The sequence below is a fragment of the Nicotiana sylvestris genome, chromosome 9 (assembly GCF_000393655.2).
Source record: "Nicotiana sylvestris chromosome 9, ASM39365v2, whole genome shotgun sequence".
NCBI lineage: Eukaryota > Viridiplantae > Streptophyta > Magnoliopsida > Solanales > Solanaceae > Nicotiana > Nicotiana sylvestris.
In genome coordinates, this window is record NC_091065.1 from 55364376 (window position 1) to 55387210 (window position 22835).

The 22835-nt window shown below is 36.1% G+C and overlaps 1 protein-coding gene and 1 pseudogene across 2 annotated transcripts; one reads left to right on the forward strand and one right to left on the reverse strand.

The window, feature by feature from the left end:
* Positions 1–1528: 1528 nt before the first annotated feature.
* LOC104245478 (nuclear transport factor 2-like) lies at positions 1529–7899 on the forward strand. 2 transcript variants are annotated; one of them, XM_009801091.2, is made up of 10 exons: positions 1529–1761; positions 1858–1935; positions 2061–2198; positions 3101–3389; positions 3465–3700; positions 3968–4142; positions 4239–4360; positions 4466–4531; positions 6162–6228; positions 7254–7899. In XM_009801091.2, the coding sequence occupies exons 2-10, from the start codon at positions 1882–1884 to the stop codon at positions 7541–7543; spliced, it is 1437 nt and encodes a 478-aa protein (XP_009799393.1). In that variant the 5' UTR covers positions 1529–1761; positions 1858–1881; the 3' UTR covers positions 7544–7899. The 2 variants fall into 2 exon arrangements, with proteins under 2 accessions (XP_009799393.1, XP_009799392.1); XM_009801090.2 differs by having other exon boundaries at positions 1559–1761; positions 4236–4360.
* A 9371-nt stretch (positions 7900–17270) lies between these two features.
* Positions 17271–20046, reverse strand: LOC104245479 (galacturonosyltransferase 8-like; annotated as a pseudogene).
* Between the last annotated feature and the right edge of the window lie 2789 nt (positions 20047–22835).

Below are 22835 nucleotides of genomic sequence, written 5' to 3' on the forward strand. Positions count from 1 at the left end.
CTGAAGAGTTGCACCTCTTCAGATTTCAGCCCAACTTTAGCTATAAATACAAATCTATTCTCTCAGAATTTTCGTATGATTTTCTGAGTTTCTCCTCCTTCTTTTACATACTTTTAACATCAAACAAAGCAACAATAAGTGTGATTTGCTACTAAACTTTGTGTTCGCTGAAACACTGGGGTCTGAAGTACCACTACACCAGTGTGTCATTCATTCTATGCTGGAAGGAAATAATCCATAACCTTGGATACTAGGAGGGGATTAAATTCCTTAAGGAAACACTGTGAATTCAGTGGGCTCGAATTAATTTTTATTTCATTTATATTTTCTGTTTATGTTATTCTATCTTTTCCAGAATTACTTTACAAATACAGTTTACTAATAATATATCTGTATAATCAACTATCTCCACCCATTATCATTGCTACGTGTCTGTTCGAGAAACGTACACTTGTAAGCTGTAATTTTTACCCCATACACCGATTGACTGAAAATAAATTTCTCCATAAAATATGCTCCAAAATATTACTTAAATAGAAGTTTAGTTTGATGTTGAAACGTTTATTAATACTACGTAGTTCAAATAAGAAAGGAAATCCTATAAGAAAAAATCTCAATAAATTTTGAACTCTTAAGTTTGCGTTAAGACATCAATTTGGTTAAAACTTGAAAAAGAGTTTTTGAGTTGCGTTAAAAAATAATTTTTGGAAGTTGAAGTTGTGTTTGGACATGCATTTTATTTGAAAAAAATTTAAAGTTTTGTAAGTGGAGGAAAAAATTTAACACAAAAACTGCCTTATATAAGTTTTTGAGAACTTGAAAAAAAAAATTCAAAAATTGATCATATAGCAAACATCATTTTTACTTTTTTATTTAAAAAAAACAGTCCAATTCTATGACCAAATGAGAGCTAAATATTAGGAATTTCTTACATAGTTCAAATAAGAAAAAAATTTAATAAGAAATTTTTTTAATAAGACTTCAAAATTCTAGATATAAAAAAAACATTATTTAATTACAATTTTATCGAATGTGAAAATAACAATTAGACGTTGTTCGCATAAAAAAAGTTTTCTGCAAAACTTTCTTCAAATTTTCAACCAAACAAGAAGAATTAATTTTCACCTTTTGGCAAATAAACCAAAAACATTTTTTGCTTCCTTGATGTTGGTTAAAAAATAGGTCTCGCGCTGTTCAAAATTTTGAAGCAAGAAGAGGGAGAGTTAAGATTCTTTTTCAATTTATGTAATCTCTTTATTTACGTAGTTGTTGAAATTGGCATGTTTACGTAAGAAAATTATTTTAAGCAAATATAAAAAAGGCAAGCAATAATTATAACAGTCCAAGCCATGGTACCTTAAAAAGAAGTACACCGGTTGTAATAAAGGAGTACAAAATAATAATAAATAAAAAGAAAAGAAAAACAATTATTCTTAAAGCGTCTCTCACTTCAATATTGTACTTTGTACTTCTCATTTAAATTCACTTCCATAAATTCTCTCTTTAATTAATTCATTAAAATTAGTACGACTATTATTTATTTAGTAATAATAATAACAGAGTCAGTCGCGCCTCTTGAAGGTCCACCACTCGCTACCTACCAAAACCCTAGAAGAATACACACACACAATCTCCATTGGAGAGAGAGAGAGAGGGAGAGAGAGAGAGTGCGTGTGTGTGTGAGTTTGAGAAGGGAGAAGCTCAGAGCCAAGGAGTGTATATTCTCTCTCTCCTATTTTACTGATCCCATACTCAATCCAGGTATTGGACTATTGGTGCTGGTATGTGGTGTTTAGAGTTCAGGGGTCTAGGGTCCTGAGGTTTTCTCTAACTTTATTTTAATTAATGAATTTATAGTTTGTGGCTTGAGATCGATCGGCGATGACGGCGGCAGTACCGGCGGTGGCGGCACAACAACCTGTCTCTGCTCAAGTTGTGCGTATTTTTTCTTTGCTGATTTATACTTTTATAAATTTGTTTGCTTTGTTTTTGGTTTGATTTGATGGTTGTTTTCTTTAAGAATGGATACTGAGAGAATTGATTTGTGGTGGTGGTTATAGGTTGGGAATGCGTTTGTGCAGCAGTATTATCATATACTGCACCATTCACCAGGGCTGGTATTTAGGTTTTATCAGGATATAAGCAAACTTGGTCGCCCTGAAGATGATGGCTCCATGTCCATCACTACCACTATGCAAGTAAGTTAAAGCCCACTGAACTACCCACTTTCAAGCATTGTGTCTAAGCTACTCTTTTATTTTTGTTTCATATGACATCATTAATATTTGCTTCTTTGTTACTAACACACTTCCATATATTTTCTAAATATCTTTGACTATAAAAAGCTGTGACTTATTGTATAATTCCTGAATGTGTAAATTTTATAGTTGAACATTCCATAGTTCGCTGTTAGTACTATTTGTCATAGTAACTCATGCTTTTATTTCCAGCCGACCTAGGAAAATACTTTGATAAAGACAGGAATAGGGCTTTGTGAAATGCATGATCTTGTTGCATGTTTTTTGTTCTGCCACTTAGATGGTTTAACACATTGTCCCGAGCCTTCTTTCTCAATCTTTCTGAAAAAACAAAACACTTTGTCCCGAGCCTCCTGGCTTTATATATTTTTTATTTTTCTTGATAAACGAGTAATCTTTGAGGGTCAACTGGCATGTGGTTTGAAACTCAGTGAATGGGAGCCGGCTCCTCTTAACTTTTCCATTTAACTACCAGGATTTTGTCTATGGGGTAGACTGTCAGGGTTCCAACTCTTGACATACGTCTAAACAACACATCTTGATTGGTGCTCTTACCACTGGACCAAAACCCTAGGGTGCCTCCTGGCTGCAATTTTTTGCAGCAATTTGAAGGAACACTAAATTGTTGATGCAGGTCATTTGGTTTAAGAAAATATAGAACAACGATGGTCTATTGCTTTTCCAAGAGTTTGACAATGGTTTAACCTAGTTACTCGCTTTGAGTAATGAAAGAGAGAGATTTGACTGTTTGCTCTGCTACCGTGTCTTGTTTTCGCGTCCTAAGCTTTAAGTTAACCATATTAACGTTTCACATTTTGTCTCGTTTACTGTCCAACGTGTAGGCTATCAATGAAAAGATACTTTCACTTAATTATGCGGACTTCAGAGCAGAGATCAGGTCTGTGGATTCCCAAGAGTCCTTCAATGGGGGAGTCCATGTCCTTGTTACTGGATACTTGACTGGGAAAGACAACTTGATCCGAAATTTCTCTCAAACATTCTTCCTGGCTCCACAAGACCGAGGGTACTTTGTTTTGAATGACATGTTTCGATATGTGGAGATTGTCAATCAACAAGATGCAGTCCAGGTTCCAGAAACTGATGTGCTGGCTCCTGTTACTACAGAGCAAAGTAATTGAACAATCGATTAAATTTTGGTTTTATAATGACCTTATTAGCAACTGAACGCTGAGTTATTGTTTGCAGTTGCTGCAGATCCCCCTCCAGCTCAGGAGAACCACATTTCTGAGCAGAGTACACCATTCGCTGAGGAAGCTAATGGGGGAGAAGTTTACAACCCTCCTGAGAATGATAATGTGCCTGTTGTTCAAGAGGAAGTGCCTGTGGCTGAGGTTGTTGATGAAGTGCAAGGCGACTCTCAAATGGCAGCTGAATCTAACATCATAGTTGAAGACGTGCCTAAGAAGTCTTATGCTTCAATTGTAAGTAGCCATGGGCAAAGCAACTGGAGGCCTATTTCTTTTTCGTTTGCCTTTCAATAGGTTAATATTCCAATATTCATCTGGTTGTGTAGGTGTGAAAGTTTAACACATTTCCATTTGGGTGTGTTACTTTATGATTTTTTGCTGGTTTTACTTGAGCACTGATCAGATAATTTGCAACGTCAGCTTTGGTCTTTGATGACGATAATTCTAGGAAGGGCGTCTTTGGAAGATTTTTAGCTGAACAGTTTGCAATGTAATTTTCAGGTCATGCATCTAAAGGAAAGTGCTGCAACTTTCTCCCCTCCTCCAGCACCTGCTCCTAGGAAGATTGTGCCGAAGAGTGTTGGGCAAATGAGTCAACCTCCTGCAGCAGCACTAGCTGACAGCCCTGTTCTGAGCTCAGATTTTGTTGATAATGTGAATAACCAAGAGGGAGAAGGCATGCCACTGTTCCTCAAACTTCTATATTTTCCCCGTTGATTGTATTCATTGTGTTGATTCTTATTGATATCTTTGCTCTAACTGCATCCAGCAGCTGATGGCTACTCCATCTACATCAAAGGTCTGCCTATGAGTGCCACTGCTGCCATGCTCGAAGAAGAGTTCAAGAAGTTTGGGCCTATCAAGAATGGAGGCATTCAAGTCCGAAGTAACAGAGTATGTGTGCTTGCACCAATATTCTGGCTATTTAGGGGATACATTTGTCAGTTTATAATTGTTTCTGTGCATTTTTTATAATTAATTATTGTTGGTGGATTACAGCAACAGGGATTTTGTTTTGGCTTTGTGGAATTTGAGGTGGAACCTGCTGTGCAGAAAGCGATTGAGGTATTTTTCATGTGGTTTTTTTTATAAGTAACCTTCATTTGATTTTCTACATCGTGTTCTCCTTTATGAGTTGTAGTATCTGAGAAAATGAGTGTTTAGTTGGCTACTAATTGCATTGCTTGTTTTATAAATATGCTGTGCACATCTGTATTACTGATAGCTGCATTAGTACTTGGAATGATGAACTTCCTGTCGTCTTTTTAATCACTTTGAACATATCTGCTGCCAGGTAATTGCAAATTATTGCTTGGTATACTTCTACTTTTTTTCAATTTTTTTGTATTTCTTTAGTTGTATTAGAATATCGTAGAGCTTCAACTTGGTAGTTTATAAATTTGGACGTTAGTCCTCCTTAGGTAGTAATAGTTTGTAAATTCGGCCTTTGATAACGTCCAAATACAGGATCTGATAGAAAGTGTACAAGGTCGTATGTATATAATTTACACAACTATGAAACCGGGTCGAATCCCACAGGGAACAATATAAGGGCGAATGAGAAGTAGAGGAATTGTCACCCACTAACTCTAACCAAATGAAATCAAGTATGGTTTTAGTTTAAACTACAATTACAGAAATAAAAGGAACACTAAACTAACTAATGGTGAGTACTAGCTTTGGAAATTTGGGGCTTTGGCATATAGCAATTGAACTTAAACTCAAGATGCTAACCCACTGTTAAATGATTTCAAAATCAATTGTTTTTAGCCTTGATCACTAATTCTGTGTTAGTTTCTCTTGAACACTAACAAGACTTCTTAGTTGGCTATGTCTAGCCCAACTAAGAGCATTAAGCACACCCAAATTTCGCTACAATTGGCAACAGACCATGTATGGCATCAACACCACTGATATATTGACTCAATGTTTGAGGGAATAGTATCTGAAGGAAGTCAAAACTGTGTAAGGCTTAATGTTAACTTTTGCGTTACTAAGCTAAAACTATATATTTCAGTAAAAAAGCTAAGTTAAAACCAAATATGCTTTTACATTTTTTTTTTCTGACTGTGAAGTTTGTATACGATATAGGCTTAATCTTGGATATGTTGGCTTGTTCTCAGTCTACCGTTTTTGGACTTCTCAAAGTGATGCTTATGTTAAGAAGTCAAGTTTTATTATTTCTTCTCCAGTGAAGAAATAGGACTTGAGATAATTGATGGTGTTGACCGTTGCACTGTTCATAATAGGATGGGCTGTTGTATTTTTCCCTGCTTTCTCTGCCCAATTTTTAAATATTTAAACATACTATCATGTATAGGCAAACTCGACCCTTGTGGCGATAATATCAATGCTGTGTTGATAACCATTTCAGAAAAACATGACTGACAGCTCAAGGGAGGTGAAATCATGTAAAGAGGGCAGTGTGTTATAAATTATTTTGTGAAGGTTTCATGTGGCAGGTCCTGAAAGTAGATGGCATTTTCTATTGACAGTGCACCGTTTGTGCTGGTATAGTTATATCTCTTTATCAAAAAAGTAAAACTTTAAAAAAAGAATACTGGTATAATTATCACATAGGCTAGTGATATTTAGTAACCTTTGCTGCATTTTGTTTGTATGCACTCCTTGTTTTTCGGAATCGTTTCAGGTTTCTTCTCTTTTGTCTGATTGTATTTTTATCTCTATGTACCAGGCTTCTCCTGTTTTAATTGGTGGACGCCAAGCTGTCGTTGAGGAAAAGAAGTCTACAAATTCTCGAGGCAAGTTCAATTATTCTCCAGTGGTATTAATGAGGACGTTACTATGGTCAGCGTGAGAAAATAAATGATAAACATCAGTTTTACATAGTGGTTGTCCACTGTGGAGAGTATGTTTCCGTTTCTTTTTTTTGGTAAGGTGAATAAAGGTGATGCTCCATTTACTGGTAAGCATTCTTGAAAGCAATAAACTGAATTCGATACCTAATGCACCATGAGATGATATTGAGGTCATGAAGAGGGAACTGGTGGTTTTAAGCCTATAATGGGGCCTAGTGGGACTGCGGGATCTCAATTAGGATCTACAAAGGAAAATGTCTAAAAAGATCACATTTAATAGCTGGGAATTGGGAAGTATGTCAATATTTTTAATCAGAAATAATTCTTAAATGTGACAATATAGTTCTTAAGATATTGCTAAGTAAGATAAATAAATAAATAAATAAATAAAAGTGTGTTCTCTCTAACAGGTTAAACTTTTATATGAGATGGTCACACACTTCAATTTGGCTTGAGCCAGACGCTTCGCGATTCATTGTTTACCCGATATTGACCCCCATCTTTTATTGTCCATGCTCCAAATGTCCGGTAATGCGGACGGAAAGGAGGGGGTGAGTTGGGTGAATTGGGTCCCTCAGCAGCTATGCGAAGGAAAATTGGGCTCCTTATATGGTTTTAGACAATTCTCAACGCTTGAGCTAGCTTTTGAAGTTGAAGATATAATTAAGTAAATAAAAGCTTGCTCTCTCTAATAGCTTAAGATTTTAGATGAGATGGTCACAAACTTCAGCATATATAGCTTGTTGCACATTTTGATACTTTTCCTCCTTGGGAAGTGTCTTTAAGTCTAAATTTGAGGTTTTATAAGGAATTAGAAACCTATTACTCCGTTAATTATTTATGTAGAGTTTTATCCCCACAGCTACTTTGCCTTTACTTTGTGATTATTATTGAAGACATATATGATGATTTGTGGGGCTTGGTCGACCTATTCCTCTGGTTGAGACGAATTATCGTTTCTTTTTCAGGTAACACTAGGGCTAGATATCCATCTGGAAGGGGTTCCGGATTCAGGAACGATGGAGGACGAGGGCGAGGAAACTATGGAGGTGGTAGGGGTTACAGTCATGGTGATTTCAATGGAAGAAGCGAGTTCAACAACAAGGGTGGCAATCGTGGAGGGTCAGCCAACCGTGGGGGCGATGGATATCAGCGAACTGACAACATGGGAGGTAACAATGGGCGGATGAATCATGGTGGTGGGATGCCTAATGGAGCTGCCAAAAATATGCCACCACGGGTTTCTGCTACAGCTTGAAAAGTAGTAGCTTCAGGCAAAGATGTCAGCTCAATTTAGTATATTTTTCATTTTGATTCATAATTAAATGGTTGGATGTCGCATAGGAAGAAGTTTTGTCACGAGCTGTGATATTTCATAAGGGCTCGTTCCGCAAATTTTCCTTCCCCTAATTTTTCCCGTTAATTGGTATAGGTAGGAATTGAGTTTCGGGTAGGTTTTATTTTGTAGCATATGGGTTTCTTATCCCCTAGGAAGAGGTTATCCAATCATTTTGCAAGTCTCTTTGTAGTTGAATTAATTTTTGGGGCTTTTTACTTGTGTTAACTCTTTAAAATGAATTCAGTTTAGGCGTAAATCTCGAACTGCTTTTGGTATCAGCTGGGTGTATAGAATACATTCCTTAGGCCGTCTTTACTCTTTAATTGAATGCCTCTTTAACTTTGTGTGCTCGTGTGTTTTTGAAGTACCTAGTAGTGAGGGTCCCATGGATGGGAGAGAAAAGAAGGTAAGCTCTGTTTAGCAACCTGGAATAAAGGCCAACTACCAAATACTTGTGTGATTGAGCAGGTACACATGGTTCTTTCTATCTGCAGTTGTATTCGTAACTGTGTAATTCATGAATTAGCGATCGCTAGTTCTTCTTTTTGTCACTGCTTCAATACTGTATTCTGGTGATTGACTTTGTGCTTACTTTCCTGCTCTGCCACTCTTCTTGTCTGCTATTACTCTTCCTAGGTAGACTTATTCGAGAAATATGGGTCGTTGGCTTTTATCTAAGTGTGTTAGAAAAGCTTAGTTGTGCAAGCTAGAGGCACATTCCTGCGGCAGGGGGTGGGGATTGGGGCGCCGGGCGTGGGCATAAAGGTCTTTATTGACAGTCAACAACTTCCATTCTCTTGTGGATCTGCAGTGGGTTAGCACAGCTCCTCTTATTGGAAATCCCAGATCTGCGGTGCGAAGGGAATCTGTATTTAATCGAGTGATCCACAAACGATGGAATATCTTTCCAAAGGAAGAAAGTTCTTTAAGAGTTATTCCTGAATTCAAAATAGATTACTTGGGTTGTAGCGTTTTAATCTAGGGATTTTTTCATTCCTATATACTATTGGAAATTTTATTACCCTAAATGTTCATGTTTAGTAAATTATCTTACCTACACAAGTTTTGTTTACAAAATATATATATTCCACACTAAAAGGCTTCCAATCTATTATTAGTGCCTTTAATTAAGGGATTTAGTTACACCTTTTACCTTTTTTTTCTCTTCTTCTCTTTACTTATTTTTCTGATGCAAAGTTATATCACCCTTTAACTTTATTTTGTACCTGTAAACGGATATATGATGCCCAGGAGGTGGGGGAGTAAAACAACCTTTATGTTGACATCCCTGTTCTGTGTATAGTTGATACAATGGTTTATGAGCTTCAATCTTGCATAACTTGTTTTGTGGTGGGTTGGCTCTTTTGGCCAGGATTGTTACCTCTTTCTCCCTACCTGAACCCTCTTTTGCCACTTGCCACTTTCTTTTCCACCCGTCCTTCCTAAGAATTTCTGCATATGTAGTATGCCAGTCTGGAACGATGAAGAATGCATTTGTTTTCGACATGTAAAATTACACGCTATATTTGAGTGGATGGTTTGAGGCACATGGTACTTGGCAGCCAAAAAACACGGGTGTGTTTGTATGATGCGAGTCATTTTTCTATGTTTTTCATGACTTGTTGTTTGGAACATTTTCCTCTAGAGGTTGTTCCTGATGGAGTGTTATAGTTTTGTTAGATAAGGGGCTACATGAGCTAAGTCAATTGGACAGATTTATTTGACATGTTAAAACCTGGACTCTTGGAGAAGTTTTGTTCTCTCTCTAGCTACTTTAATTTTTCAAGTCCTTTTATTTCTTATCATCCACCGATGGAGCGGCATGCTAGTGAACAGGTTGTTTAGAAATGCAGTGTTGGGTCCTGCAATGGACTTCGTTCCCTTACCTTCTTATTTTTAAATGCATAGAAGGTATATTGGGAGGTTTTTTTTAGCACATTACTGAAGCAGCAGAGTGCTCTGTAGCCCCTGGAGTTTGTCACCTGAAGTGAAATATCATTAAAACATCCAGATGCAAAGTTACGAAAAGAAGAGACACAAAACTTATAAAGCTAAAGAGTGAAGGTGAGACATTTTCCGGAAAAGCATGAGAAGTACCATCATCAATTACAGAATTAGATTTGGACAGAATTAGACGTAGCAGAAATCCAAAACAGATGAACCTGGGTCCACCATTCATATTGGATGAATTTTGAATAACAAATAGTCTAAATTAAAAGATACCGAAAAAATCCCAAAGCTTATGTCATAGGCTTGTAAAATTTATCTATAACTTTCATACATTACTTATACCCAGTTATATACAACTATAATATCATACAACTTAAACACAATATTTATACAAATTTTATACAATGTCTTTTGTATATTTTGTATTTGATTTATACATAGTAAAAACAAGTTTCATACAACTAATATATATTATACAACTTATCTACAACTTTCATACATTATTTCTACCCAGTTAAATACAACTACAATAACATATAACTTAAATACAAAATTTATACAATGTCTTTTATATATTTTATATCTGATTTATACATAGTAAAAACAAATTTCATACAACTAATTATATATTATAATAACTTATCTACAACTTATTTATAATTTTCATACATTATTTCTACTCAGTTATATACAACTACAATATCATTCAACTTAAATATGGTGTGTGTGTGTGTGTGTGTGTATATATATATATATATATATATAAATATAATGTATATCACGTTTTCTTCTTCATCAAAATCTTCACCAAAACACCCTCAAAATTGAGATATAAACTCCAAACCATATTCTCAATTGTTTGCAACAACACCCAATCCAAACAAATAATAGTTTTTGAAAACCCAAATTCGAATTCAAAGCTTCAAAGCTTTTTAATGGCGATCAATGGTGGAATTGCTGCTCTCTTTTCCTTTGCTTTACATTACTGAAATTAGGGATTGAGAGATAGAGAGAGACGTAGAGAGAATTCCTTTGCTTTACGTAGATATCTTCTTCTTCATTGAAAATCAAGCTAATCAGAGACTTTAATGGAGGTAGGAATTTTGAATAAGATTAAAAATTTCGTTTGTTTTTTGAAGAAGAGATGAAATAGGCGTTAATAGAGGATTTCTGAGATTTGTGAAGAGAAAACCTTGAGTGAGTGCAAGATACGTGGGTGAGGGGGGTGGAATGTAGAGAGAGAAATGTGGCGGGAGTGGGGGAGTGAGAATATACGGTAGAGTTATTTTAGAACACTAATTAATATCATTAATTCCCTTAAAATGTACATAAATGGTAATCGGATATATAAAATATAATTATAGTAAAACTTGAGTAGGGAGGGTAATATAGTTTCATATAGTGTATAGGAATGTAAAAATTCCTTTAATCTAGTGGAAAACTCTATTAAAGCAGGTTATTTTGGTGTTTCGACCCAGGGTTTTCAGACGCTGCTCCAGCTAAACCGCATATAAAAGGGCAAATTGAGCCTTTTCTAATTTACAGTCTCTTTGAGTTGCTTATAGGTTTTAGACTATGATTTGTGTAATATGGCTCGCTTCAGGTGTTAAAAATCAGAGCCTGTTAGCTTGTACTACTATTTCCGCCCTCTATTATTTACACATGCTTCACCTCTGCTCATCATGAACATTGTGATTAACCTGTGTAAGCCATTCTCTTCAATCCTCTAAATCACATGCGACTGTGACTACTTCGCTAAGGTGATTCAAAATATAAAGAACTAAATACCGAAAAAGCCATGTGGATTTAACATCTATTATATGTATATAAAGTATTAATTTTGACTTTGTATATACTTCGTAATGTTCCAGCGATGGAGGCTTTCCCTGGCTCCGGCCATGGGGACGAAGGGTAAGGTCGCGGGGTGAATGAAGATAGTGTAAAAAACAAATCAAAGTGATCAAACCGAAAAACTATATATGAATGCTTTTTATCTAAAATTGAAAATATACTGAACGATCCAAATAGATAATACAGACTGTGTGTCAGATTAAGCAACCTCGATTAGTTCACCGAACCGTACGGTCCACAAGCACAGGTTTCCAAAGTAATTCTGCTTATTTTTATAATCTCCTACCAAACGACCCCTAAGAATTTAGATTTTTTGAGAATTAGAAGTTTTCTACACTTTCTGTTGGCATATAAACTTCTGACAAAGCAACACAACTCCTCGTAAATATCGAACTTAAAATAAAACGTACTAACATGACTTAATACAAATGAATTGTTATCGCCTATATAATTTTTTTTCCCCTTGCTGCGTCTATATGATTTCCAAGACATTGTAATTTTTTTGTCACAACTTCCTTCCATTTGATTTTATGCACATCTCATCCTCTTTTAGCACGTTCATTCACCATGATTGCACTTACAATGGTACATCTAGAATTCGACGTAGGATACAACAAACCATCTTAAGCAATATTGTTACATGATATCCTTTATGTATGTTACTTGCACCCTTCAACCGAATGTGATCAATTTTATTATCTAATTTTGTATGACCGCATATCCAACTTAACATTCATATTTTTGTGATATTCATCGTCTGCATTTATTTAACTTTAAAGGCCTAACATTCACTCTCATTTAACATTGCAGTCTCTCAACGGTTCTATAGAATCCGTCTTTCCACTTTGGTAAGTATTCTTTCTATAATACTCGACAACGCTTCCCATTTCAACATTCTATGTGAAACATCTTCCTCTATCATACCATTCTCATATAATTTAATTTTAAACTTGTTTCATACAAATGAAAAAGTCAATTATTAGAACGATGGGTAATCTGGTTTTTTATGTAAGCTAAAGGAGTATAAATTGCAGTAATGCAGTTGAAATACTTATTAGCAGCTGATAACTTTATTAAACCAATATATACATAGCATGTGTTTCTTACATAATCTTTCATAGGATAACAATTGTTAACTGCTAACATTTCAACTGGTGATTAATGCTCAAGTTAAATTAATTTGGTCATACACGAGCAGAGGCGGATCCAGGATTTAAATCCTATGGGTTCAATTATAATGTTTTCAACATTAAATCCATTATAATTTTAAAGTTATGGGTTCATATCTATTATTTTTGCAATTTTAATGAATTTTTACATACAAATTTTTACTCCGCATCGAAAGTTATGGGTTCAGTTGAACCCGTAGTTATTACACTACATCCGCCTCTGTGCACCAGTGTAAAGAAAAATCAAAAAGAGAGGAAAAGCGAGGAACACAAGTACACAACTGTAGGAACGTAAACATATATTATGAATCATAAACCAAATTGTAGTAAATACAGAAAACCACAGGGCTAAAGTAGATTAAAAAACAAGAAGAATATTTTGTTGGAATGCATCTTGGTCCTGAGGGGAGGACAGTGTATAACATACATTAAACATCATCGTGTTATAATAACTGCACTACGAGCCATAATAACATTGCAATCTTCTGCTTAGACTATCTTTCCTTTCGTGAATGAATACTAAAGTGAGCAACATTCATAATCATAGGTACAGGCACTTCCCAGAATTCAGAGGGAGGTTTGTCTATTTTGAGAAAGTAGTGCCTTTTGAGTGGTAATATACAACATAAAACAGATTATTGGCCTACACCGCACATTCCATTCAGTTGTAACCTCATAAATGTAAGAAAGCCATAACAATATCAAGCCATGCCATTACTCACGATTATCAGACTCTACCAATTAATTGCTTCATTAGCATGTTACATAAGACACTTCAACTTCAGTTTGTTTAGGGAGCCCATGTAACTGCAAGGAGTTTGACTTCTCTTATTAGCTAAGAGGGGAAGATAATATCAGGTCTGTCTGTCTATAATCAACCTGAAGAAAGTAGCCTAATTTATCCAACAGAGTCATTCCACTGTAAAAGATCTGCACGCAACAAGTTCTGGCAATTGCTGTTCAACCCTTTCCCGCCTAAAGATTGGAGAAGGGTGATGTTAAGAGCCTTAGTCATCTAAACATCAAACCCTTCTGATATCAACAGGTGAGAAATGGCTTTTAATATCTACACTAATCTTAGCATTTCGTATGTAACTAACATATACTAACTTAACATCCCAGCTTTAGTCCAGCTGGGGAGGAGAATACTGATGATGATTACGGAAAAGGCAGCAAAAGAGAATGCTCATTGCCAAAGAGAAAAAGTTTCATGATTGAAATACACATGGGCCTTCCATTCAAAAATATATAATAACTAAGAAAATATATTTTTGAAAGAAAAGACCATGCATACTGCAATCATGAAAATTATACTTTTCCTAACATAGGCAAGAATGCATTTTCCCAAGATTCCCATTCCCACAACCGATATTAGTCTTGCAATTATACTTTGGGTTGGGTTGGTATTCTTTTGAACTCAAGATAATCTTGTTGCCTTAATCTTTTGTATACAATATAATATAAGATGATAAGGAACAAAACAAAAATTTACAGGCACTTCAGCATGCAATGTCAGACCTTCCTTTCATGTATGCATCCAATTCTAGTTATTCATCTAATTCAATAACTGATTTCTACATTGAAAGCTTCATTCACTAGTATCTATTATGACCTAACGTATATGAGACAACCTAACTATCAATTGCTTCTACACAATCTCCAATTACAAGTGGAGACAAGAAACAATAGCTTATATTAATATATATGCTACTAGGCTTTGGTCTACTGGTAAAGTGCAACAAAAGATGGTGGGTTAGGCGCACACGGCTTCAAACCCTAAAGCAGACATAAGCCAGGTGTTTAATTGGAGAAGGGTAAAGGGTCAGACCCATTGTCCACCAAGTTTCCAACCATACGCCAGTGGCCCTCCGGGGATTTCTTGGTTACAAAATATATATTTGCTAGTAAGTTATCAGTTTTCCAAACAGCTGAAGCCTAGGCAAAAGGTAATGTAAATTTATTCTACCTACCAGGTGTGAAGGGGAAAAACTTGAAACCCTAGAATGATTCATACTCAGCTAGACCAGTACCTCAACTTATTTGGACTTTCCCAAAACAATTCTAAAGAGTATGTTTGTTGCATTGACTCCTGCAAGTTAGGGTGAAATTCTAGCTTAAGTTTAATCTACACTTGTTTAGTTCAAATCTATTGGAGCAGTTAAAGTAATTCTCAAATTTACTAGTCCTTAAAGTAATCCTCCGGCACATACAGTTTTTTTTGAGATTACCAAGAAATTCCCCCGTGAGTGCTGGCCTAACCCTAGTTGGCCAACAGGTTCGAAACTCGGTAGACTATGAGTGCATCCCTCTACTCTTAAGTACCAAGCTTCATGTTAGTAGTAGGTTTCGAACTCATGACTTGCTCCCAATTCACAAGGTTGCCCAAGCAATATGCTTGTCTTTTTTCTGAAACATGTACTTGGGAAGGATTAACAATCAGAGAAAAGGGAGAAACCACCTCTTGAATAGCCACATGAAACTACAAATTATTACGCAATGAGAACTTAACATGTGCTTGGGAAAGATTGAAAACAAAAGACAAGAGAGAAACCATCTCTTGAATTGCCATGTGAGACTATAAATTAATATGCATTGAAAACCTCGCACATTCTTGGATTATAACCTCTCAAAAAAAAAAGGTGATTGGGAAGCACTGACAATAAAAGAAAAGGGAGAAACCACCTCTTGAATTGCCATGTGAGAAACGATAAATTATTGCGCTGAAAACTTGAAGTGCATGTTCAAAAAGGGATATAAATACCCCCTCGAACTTGTTCTGTTTTTTTAACTGCACACTTTAACTTTGCGGGGTGTCCTCTTACCCTCTTAGACTTGTTAGAAGTAGTATCAATACCACCTTTTATGCCTATTTGTCATGGAAGTGGTTGCACACGCGCGTAAGAGAGAAAATCTAAAGCCCCAAGATGTGTATGTTTCCTTTTTCTTTATTTTTCCTTCTATGTCTTCTTCTCCGACCGATTAATTCTCCCCACCAGAAAATATGTCATGCGATCGAAATTCATTCAACAACCCACTTTAACTTTGCGGGGTCTTATTACCCCTTATACTTGTTAGAAGTAGTATTATTACCACCTTTTAGGGCTACATGGCATGGAAAGTGGTTGCACATCTAGCTGGGCGCATGAGAGAAAAAATTTAAAGCCCTAAGATGTGTATTTTTCCTTTTCCTTACTTCTTTTTCTTTTATTTTTCCTTCTCTGTCTTCTTCTCCAACCGATTAATTCTCCACCGGAAAAAAACGTTTGGCAATCAAAATTCAATCACTGCAAACAAACTCTCTAACTCTCTGTGCAAGTCGTAACAGCCATAACACCTTCAACCATCTTACCACGAAGAACCACCACAATTCCACCAGATAACACCTCTAGCACCACACCCTGTCACCATTCTTTTTTCTTGCATTGACACACCACTGCCAACCAACTAGACATAGTGTCTTAATCCCAGTTTCCCTTTCAAGACTCACTTTATACTTTTCAACAAACCAAAGCTATGCCTAATTAGCTAGCCCAAGTCTTGATATATATCCCCATCCCTCGTTCTCTTTTCCACCCTTACAACAAAAGAACCACAACCCAGTGGAATGCCACATGTGGGGTCTGGGGAGGATAGTGTATACGCATACCTTACCCTACCCCTGAGAAGTTGTTTTCGATAGACCCTCGGCTCAAGAAAGATAAAAAGAAACGGTAGAAACATGCAATATCAACAAAAAAGTCACATGGCTAGAAAAATAGATGGAAGAAACAGTTGCAGCAAGCAGCAACAACAAAATACTAAGAAACCGAAGCGAAAGATAATAGGAAAACAACATGAAATACTAGCAATCTAAGACAAGAAAAACTACCAGACTACCCCTAAAACCATCATTATGGAACAGAAATACGCTAGACTACCTACTAACCTTCTACCTTAATTCTCGACCTCCACACCCTCCTATCAAGAGCCATATTCTCGGTAAGCTGAAGCTGACTTATGTCCTGCCTCATCACCTCTTCCTGACACTTCTTAGGCCTCCCTCTACCTCTACTCATACCCACCAAAGCCAACTGCTCGCACCTGGGGCATTTGAACTTCTCTTCTTTACATACCCGAACTATCTCAGCCTCGCTTCCCGCATCTTGTCCTCCACGGGGGCTACGCCCACCTACATCCATATATCTTCATTCCTAGATCCTAATCTTATCCAACCTGGTATGCCCGCACATCCATCTCAATATCCATCATTGCTACCTAGAATTACTTCTTTAAATTTCTTTTCTCTTCTATGATCCCCTCACTGGTATTCCACTTTTTACACATAGATGGGTTTTGATGATATTTGCAGAACAAGTCTGGTTTTAGAATAGGCTTTTCCTCAATGTTGATAAAAAGTCAATAAAGATAGCACCACGACAAAGGATCGCCTCTTGACTTTCACACCACACCCAATACACCTCTGATCTTCCTCATAAAATTCCTTCTTATTTGATAAGACAAAATCAATGCCCGGTCTTGGAATGGAGAACGTCTAAGACTGAGGGTTTGAGTTTCTGATCAGCGTTAGTTATGGCCAGGGACATAACACATTCGAACTCGGGTGTGCCAGTTTTTTTCATTTTTCATAAAGCACAAATGGCAGAATAAAAAAGTGAAAAAGAAAGCAAAAACAAATCTTTTGGAAAACAGAAGTAAAATGACGTGAAAAATAAGTTGTCATGCGTGAGATGCTGCCAGCTTTATATCTGGGGCAAAGTTAACGTGTGCAGTTGAAAAAGGGAACAAGTTTGAGGGGGGATTTATGTATTATCCCTATTCAAAAACCAAATGGCAGCAAACATAAACAAAGTGATAATTAAATATGGAGTAGTAGACAAGAAGTTACCTAGTCATGAATCCCACCCAAGTGTTGCTTAATCAAGAAAATATATTACTCCCCTGAAAATTGACAATATACACATACATAAACTTAAGAATTAAGAGAGTATTCAAAATAATTTTTCCAGTCATGAAGAATCATAACCATTTATAAACAATCGAAAACTAAAACACTAAACTAATGTAAAAAATAGAAAAATGCTAAAATTTAGATAGACATAAAACTTGTCATGATGTAGAAAATTGAGTACTAACTTTACGTGTGAAGTAGAAGTGACAAGCCAAACTGGAGATGCTTGTAGAACCCGCTTGCCAACTCCATCAAGCATACTTTCAATCATCACCAAAGTTGAAAATACATGCCTGCACGTACTCATTTTCTTTATCTACATACCTCGACCAAAGAGGCCAGAATCGGTTCATTGCAATATCGAGCCATGGTTTCATATTCATACTGAAGGGAACCTCTGCAGCAGTATTGATCTCATCCATGCTAATGCTTGGATTGTAGCCAAGCCCCAAAACATGCCAAGACTTATCAAGTGGCTTTGTTGTCGAGTAAAATGTGATAAAACCTGGAGGCAATGTACTCAATTTCCATAATGTCCGGTTTTCATTCTGCAGATATTAGCAGCTCTATTGGTTAGCATGAGTATACTTGCAGTAAAAATAGTCCTGGGACAAGTAACTTAAACCCAGTGCAGAAATAGGACAATGTGGCTTTTAACAATATCTACAAACCCTAGAGTGTAAGCACACACACAATTTGGCGAAGTACAAGACATCTGCAAGCATTAAAGGGAGAGGGAGAGACATATGCTTAATAGAAAGACTATGACTGCAACTAAATCTAGAAACTAAGATATTTAAAGAAGATAACTGCATCTCACCATGCTCTGCCAGTAATGGTACTCCTCAGTGGACTTCTCCCTCCTCCAAGCATCTAAGCCAAAGAAGGTCATTCCATAAACTCAATATATGTCTCTACACCTCCATTCACCTTACCATCCATATCTATCTTCCAGAGGTCTGTCAAATCTCTCTGAACAACTATATCATCGTCCAAGAACAAAATCCTGTGCAACTTGGGGTACATTTCCTATATCATAGTCCAAGAACAAAATCTTGTGCAACTTGGGGTATATTTCGGGCAAATAGAATCTAAGGTGGTTTAAAATTGATAGATACTTGGAGTTCCTGAATTTCATATTAGTGGCATCCTTGGTTGCACTCTCAAGCTTATTATTAAAGTGAAACTGCTGCATATTTGCAGATTCAAGTTGCTTAAGTATCGGGACACAAGAGGAGTTCAAGAACTTATAATCTTCAACAGCCTTCACTTCAATGTGAGCTCCGCTCTAATCTTTCATTTGGAACATAACTTGAATAGCCCCAAAATTTATCTTATCAGTCACGACATGGAACACATGCTGGGATGGGTCTTTCCAGTTCTTTACAGCTGAGTCACCACGACTGAAGCAGCCAGCACATTATCAGAGAAAAGTGCATACTGCTAAAGCTTAGGATCCCCAAACTCCAATGGAGTAGACTTCCCATCATCTACATAATTCTCTGGACGCGCAATTAGTTCATCCATTAACCTCATTTACAAACAATGCAGGCTCTTCATAATAGACTTTGCAGCTATCAGGCTAGAAAAAGCGCCTTGTTTTTATGTCTCAGTTAATTGCTCGTTGACTGCAAAAATAATGTCTTTTAGCTTCTGAATCTTTAATTGATTATCGAAAGACTCTTTTGCTTCTACAAAAACTTGTCGAGTGGCTTTAATTCGTTCTTTCACATCCTTCTCAAACTTCCTAAGCACCGACTCATCGATGGACTTGGCATCTGACTCAACCAGCACACTGTCTGGAGGTTTTGTGACCAGATACATTAAGTTGCCAGATAACTCGGCGAATACTCTGCCAAGTTTGGAGTTTGCAAGCTTCACCTTTCTAGCATGGGAAGCATAAGCCAGAGCCAAACGTGGTGGTCATCTGCTTGCTCCCTGATCTGATCAAGCCTTGGCTTCAAAGGATCCGATTTCAAACCTAGAATCGACCTACAGTACGATCCAAATCCATACAAATCATTCGAGAAACCCTATTTAAACAAAAATCAAGCAATTAATACATACAAATGCACCAATAAATGCATAATTTCAGCCATAGATAAATGCACAAATAAATGCATGCAAAAAGTCAAATTACAGCATAGAAAATGAAGAGCAACTACAATCACTAATCAAAGCACGTCATTTACGAGATGATAATAGACAATTAAAGTTTGCAAAATTTGAGATCTCGGGAGAATAAATAAATTCAACGCAAGCATCTATTTCCTGAAGAAAAGAGTCATAGAAGGAGAAATGCGAGGGGTAGGACTTACGAGGCGGTGATCGGAGGTATCGTCGGAGGAGATAAAGAGAAAAGAGGAGAAAGATAAGAAAAAGAAAACAGCGACAGTGAGAGAAAGGGAGAAGAACTTAAAGGTGAGACCAGTGGCTCGAAATGCGGTGCCGGAATAGCCAATTCTTCTCACAGAGAGTGAAATTCGAGAGCTCCGAAGAGCCATTGATTGAAGATACAGCCAGGCGCACACACAGCTGCCTTACTGGGGGAGAACAAGATTAGTGTCGTTAATTTTTTACTAACTGATGTGTTTATCTCGGGTGTGTAGTTATCCTTTTATTGTTCTTCTTTACTTACTAGTCCTTCGATTTTATTTTATGTGAACTAGCTTCAATGGGCACCAAATTTAGCTAAATGGAAAGAATTACAAGAAAGTATACATGATTTCACGCCATAATAAAAAATGTCCATGTTTTTAAGTTTTACCTTAATTAGCTCATATTGTACACATTTTGAAAACACTAGCTCTTACAAATTCAAAATTTACGTTCTCACAACCATTGCTTTCACTCTCTCTTCTTCTCACATCTTTTACATATGTTTCAAGGGGCCGTCCGCCATTAATTGTTCCCCCCATGTCACCTGTTTGCAATGTAAAAAAATTAAAGAGTAGAAGTCCACCATTGAAGGCCATTCAAAGCTTTGCTTTAGAAAATAGATTTTTTTGAGTTTGTTAATTGTTCGGATTGGGTGTTGTTCCAATTGATTAAAAATATCAAAAGGAGTTCAAAGTTTAAATTTGAAGTGATTTGGAGTAGATTTGAGCAAGATTTGAGTTAAATTTCAGAAAAGACGTAATGAAGAAGACGAAGTCAGTTTATTGTATAAATATGTATAATGTTGTATAATAGTGTATATGAGTGTATAAACACATCTTATACACTTTTATATACCTTTATACAAATTTCTGTAGACGAACTTCTTCCACAATTTGCAGTTGCAATTTTTGTTCAAAACCAGTCCAAATCTCCATTAAATGACTTCAAATTTTATATACAACCTCCTTATACTATTTCTAACAAGTCTAAATAACACCCACTCCAAATTTCTCACAAAATCAAATTCGAAATTTAAACCCACATATTTCAGCTTGTGAAAAATCTAATTTTCACCACCCAAATGGATTTCATTTATTGAACTAATATTTGAGTCACAGTTACTGATTCGAAAATTAACTTAAAAGCTTGTGCAATCTTTTTTTAAAATTAAATAGTAATTTTGAGAACCTATTGGAATTGGATGTTGAATCTTAGCTTATTATTTTTGGGCTAGTTGGTTGTAAATTAAAATATGGGCTATAACATTGAAAAGTGGAGAGCCCAATTGTTCTTATGTGAAAATTTTCCATTTGAAAAAGATTATACATTTGGAATTTATGTGAACTAGTTTCAATGGGCACCGACTTTTTAAAAAAAAACACTGAGATTTTCAGATCTTAAGCTTGCGATTTTAAGCATGCTAATACATGTCGAAAACTATGAAATATGTCGCATTTTTAAATATAAGAAAATATTATTCCATTTAGAACAATCTACAAAAAAGCGTCCTATAAAATTAACAGCTTGTTTGGATGGTTGTTACCTATTGTATCGTATCGTATTGTTACTTTAAATACAATGTTTGTTTTGATTGTTACTTAAATTTTATTGTATCGTATCGTTAAATCCGTCGTTACGTAACGATGAAATGTGCCACTTTATGTAACGACTGATTTGGTGTGGTCGCGTCGTTTCCTTGTGTTTTTCTCTCAATCTCACCGTTCATTATTATTAAATAATTTTATTTTATCATTTACCCTACCTTTTTATATACCGTATTATAATTTTTCTTTGTAATATTGCAAGTTTATTCATCATATTACTGGTGCATGATACCATAAAACAACGGCAAAACGACACAATTCATCCAAACATTGTATTCATCAAACGATACAGTACAATACAATACAATACAATATGATACATTATGAAACGATATGTAACAACCATCCAAACAAACTGTAAAGTAGAACATATAGTTATTTATTTATATAGTATATTTAGGAAAAGGTTACTTATTTGATTTTATGATCTATAAACAATAGAGATTCCTAAATGAAATACATACGAGTTTGTGAGAGAAAGAAGCAATTCAAGAAGGACGACTCCTATCTATCTACGAGGAAGGGGTGATAGTAAGCTATAATTATGCAATTTAGATACTATTTACACTCTAATTTAACCGCACTTTATCAATGTTTGAATGTTAAAAGGTAACAAAATGCTCTAATTAAGAGTTTTATGCTTTGCAGGAGCACTCCGAACTATGAGGAAGCTAAAGAGCGTTTTGGAGTCAATATGGAGCGTGGAAGGCCAATCGGAGATTAGCACGGTCGAAAAGGAGAAAGAAAAGCAAGCGGCGAAGTCCCCTCCAGGTGCGCGACCGCGGATTGACTGCGTATTGGCCGCTCACTGAAGGCAGAACACTGGGTGAAATTCGCGGCCGCGGACGGGCTGACGGAGACCAATAACCCATGGCCAATTATGTAATTCCCAAGGTGACTAACCTAAACCTATATGAAGCCTAATTCAACCAGAAGAGAGGATAGCTATTTTTAGAGAGATTTTGGAGGCTAAGGAGACCGGGGATTCGGCCTAAGGAGGCATGAACACATTAGGAGCTAGGCGGAGAATTCTTCCACGAGCTTTTCACTTCCTTCTTTCTATTTCCATTATTGGTTATGAATTATACTATTGTATTTTTGCATACTATTATGAATAGCTAATTTGTTATCTAGGGTTTTTATGGAACCTTTAGAGGATGAATTCTTGTTATATTTTTATATAATTAAGCTATTGGATTTCTCTACTTGTTCAACTACGTGTTTGTTGTTGTTAATTGAATGACCATCAATTAACTTTGCATATTTAGTGTGTACTGCTCGAGAGAGAGTACAAATTTAGATAGTTGTTG

What these genes read in the sequence shown, in the direction of transcription:
- LOC104245478 (XM_009801090.2), top strand. Translation starts at nt 1,882, where the DNA reads ATGACGGCGGCAGTACCGGCGGTGGCGGCACAACAACCTGTCTCTGCT. An exon ending in TCCTGTTACTACAGAGCAAA is followed by an intron (nt 3,390 to 3,464) that starts GTAATTGAACAA and finishes TATTGTTTGCAG; the next exon opens with TTGCTGCAGATCCCCCTCCA. An exon ending in TTCAAGTCCGAAGTAACAGA is followed by an intron (nt 4,361 to 4,465) that starts GTATGTGTGCTT and finishes GGTGGATTACAG; the next exon opens with CAACAGGGATTTTGTTTTGG.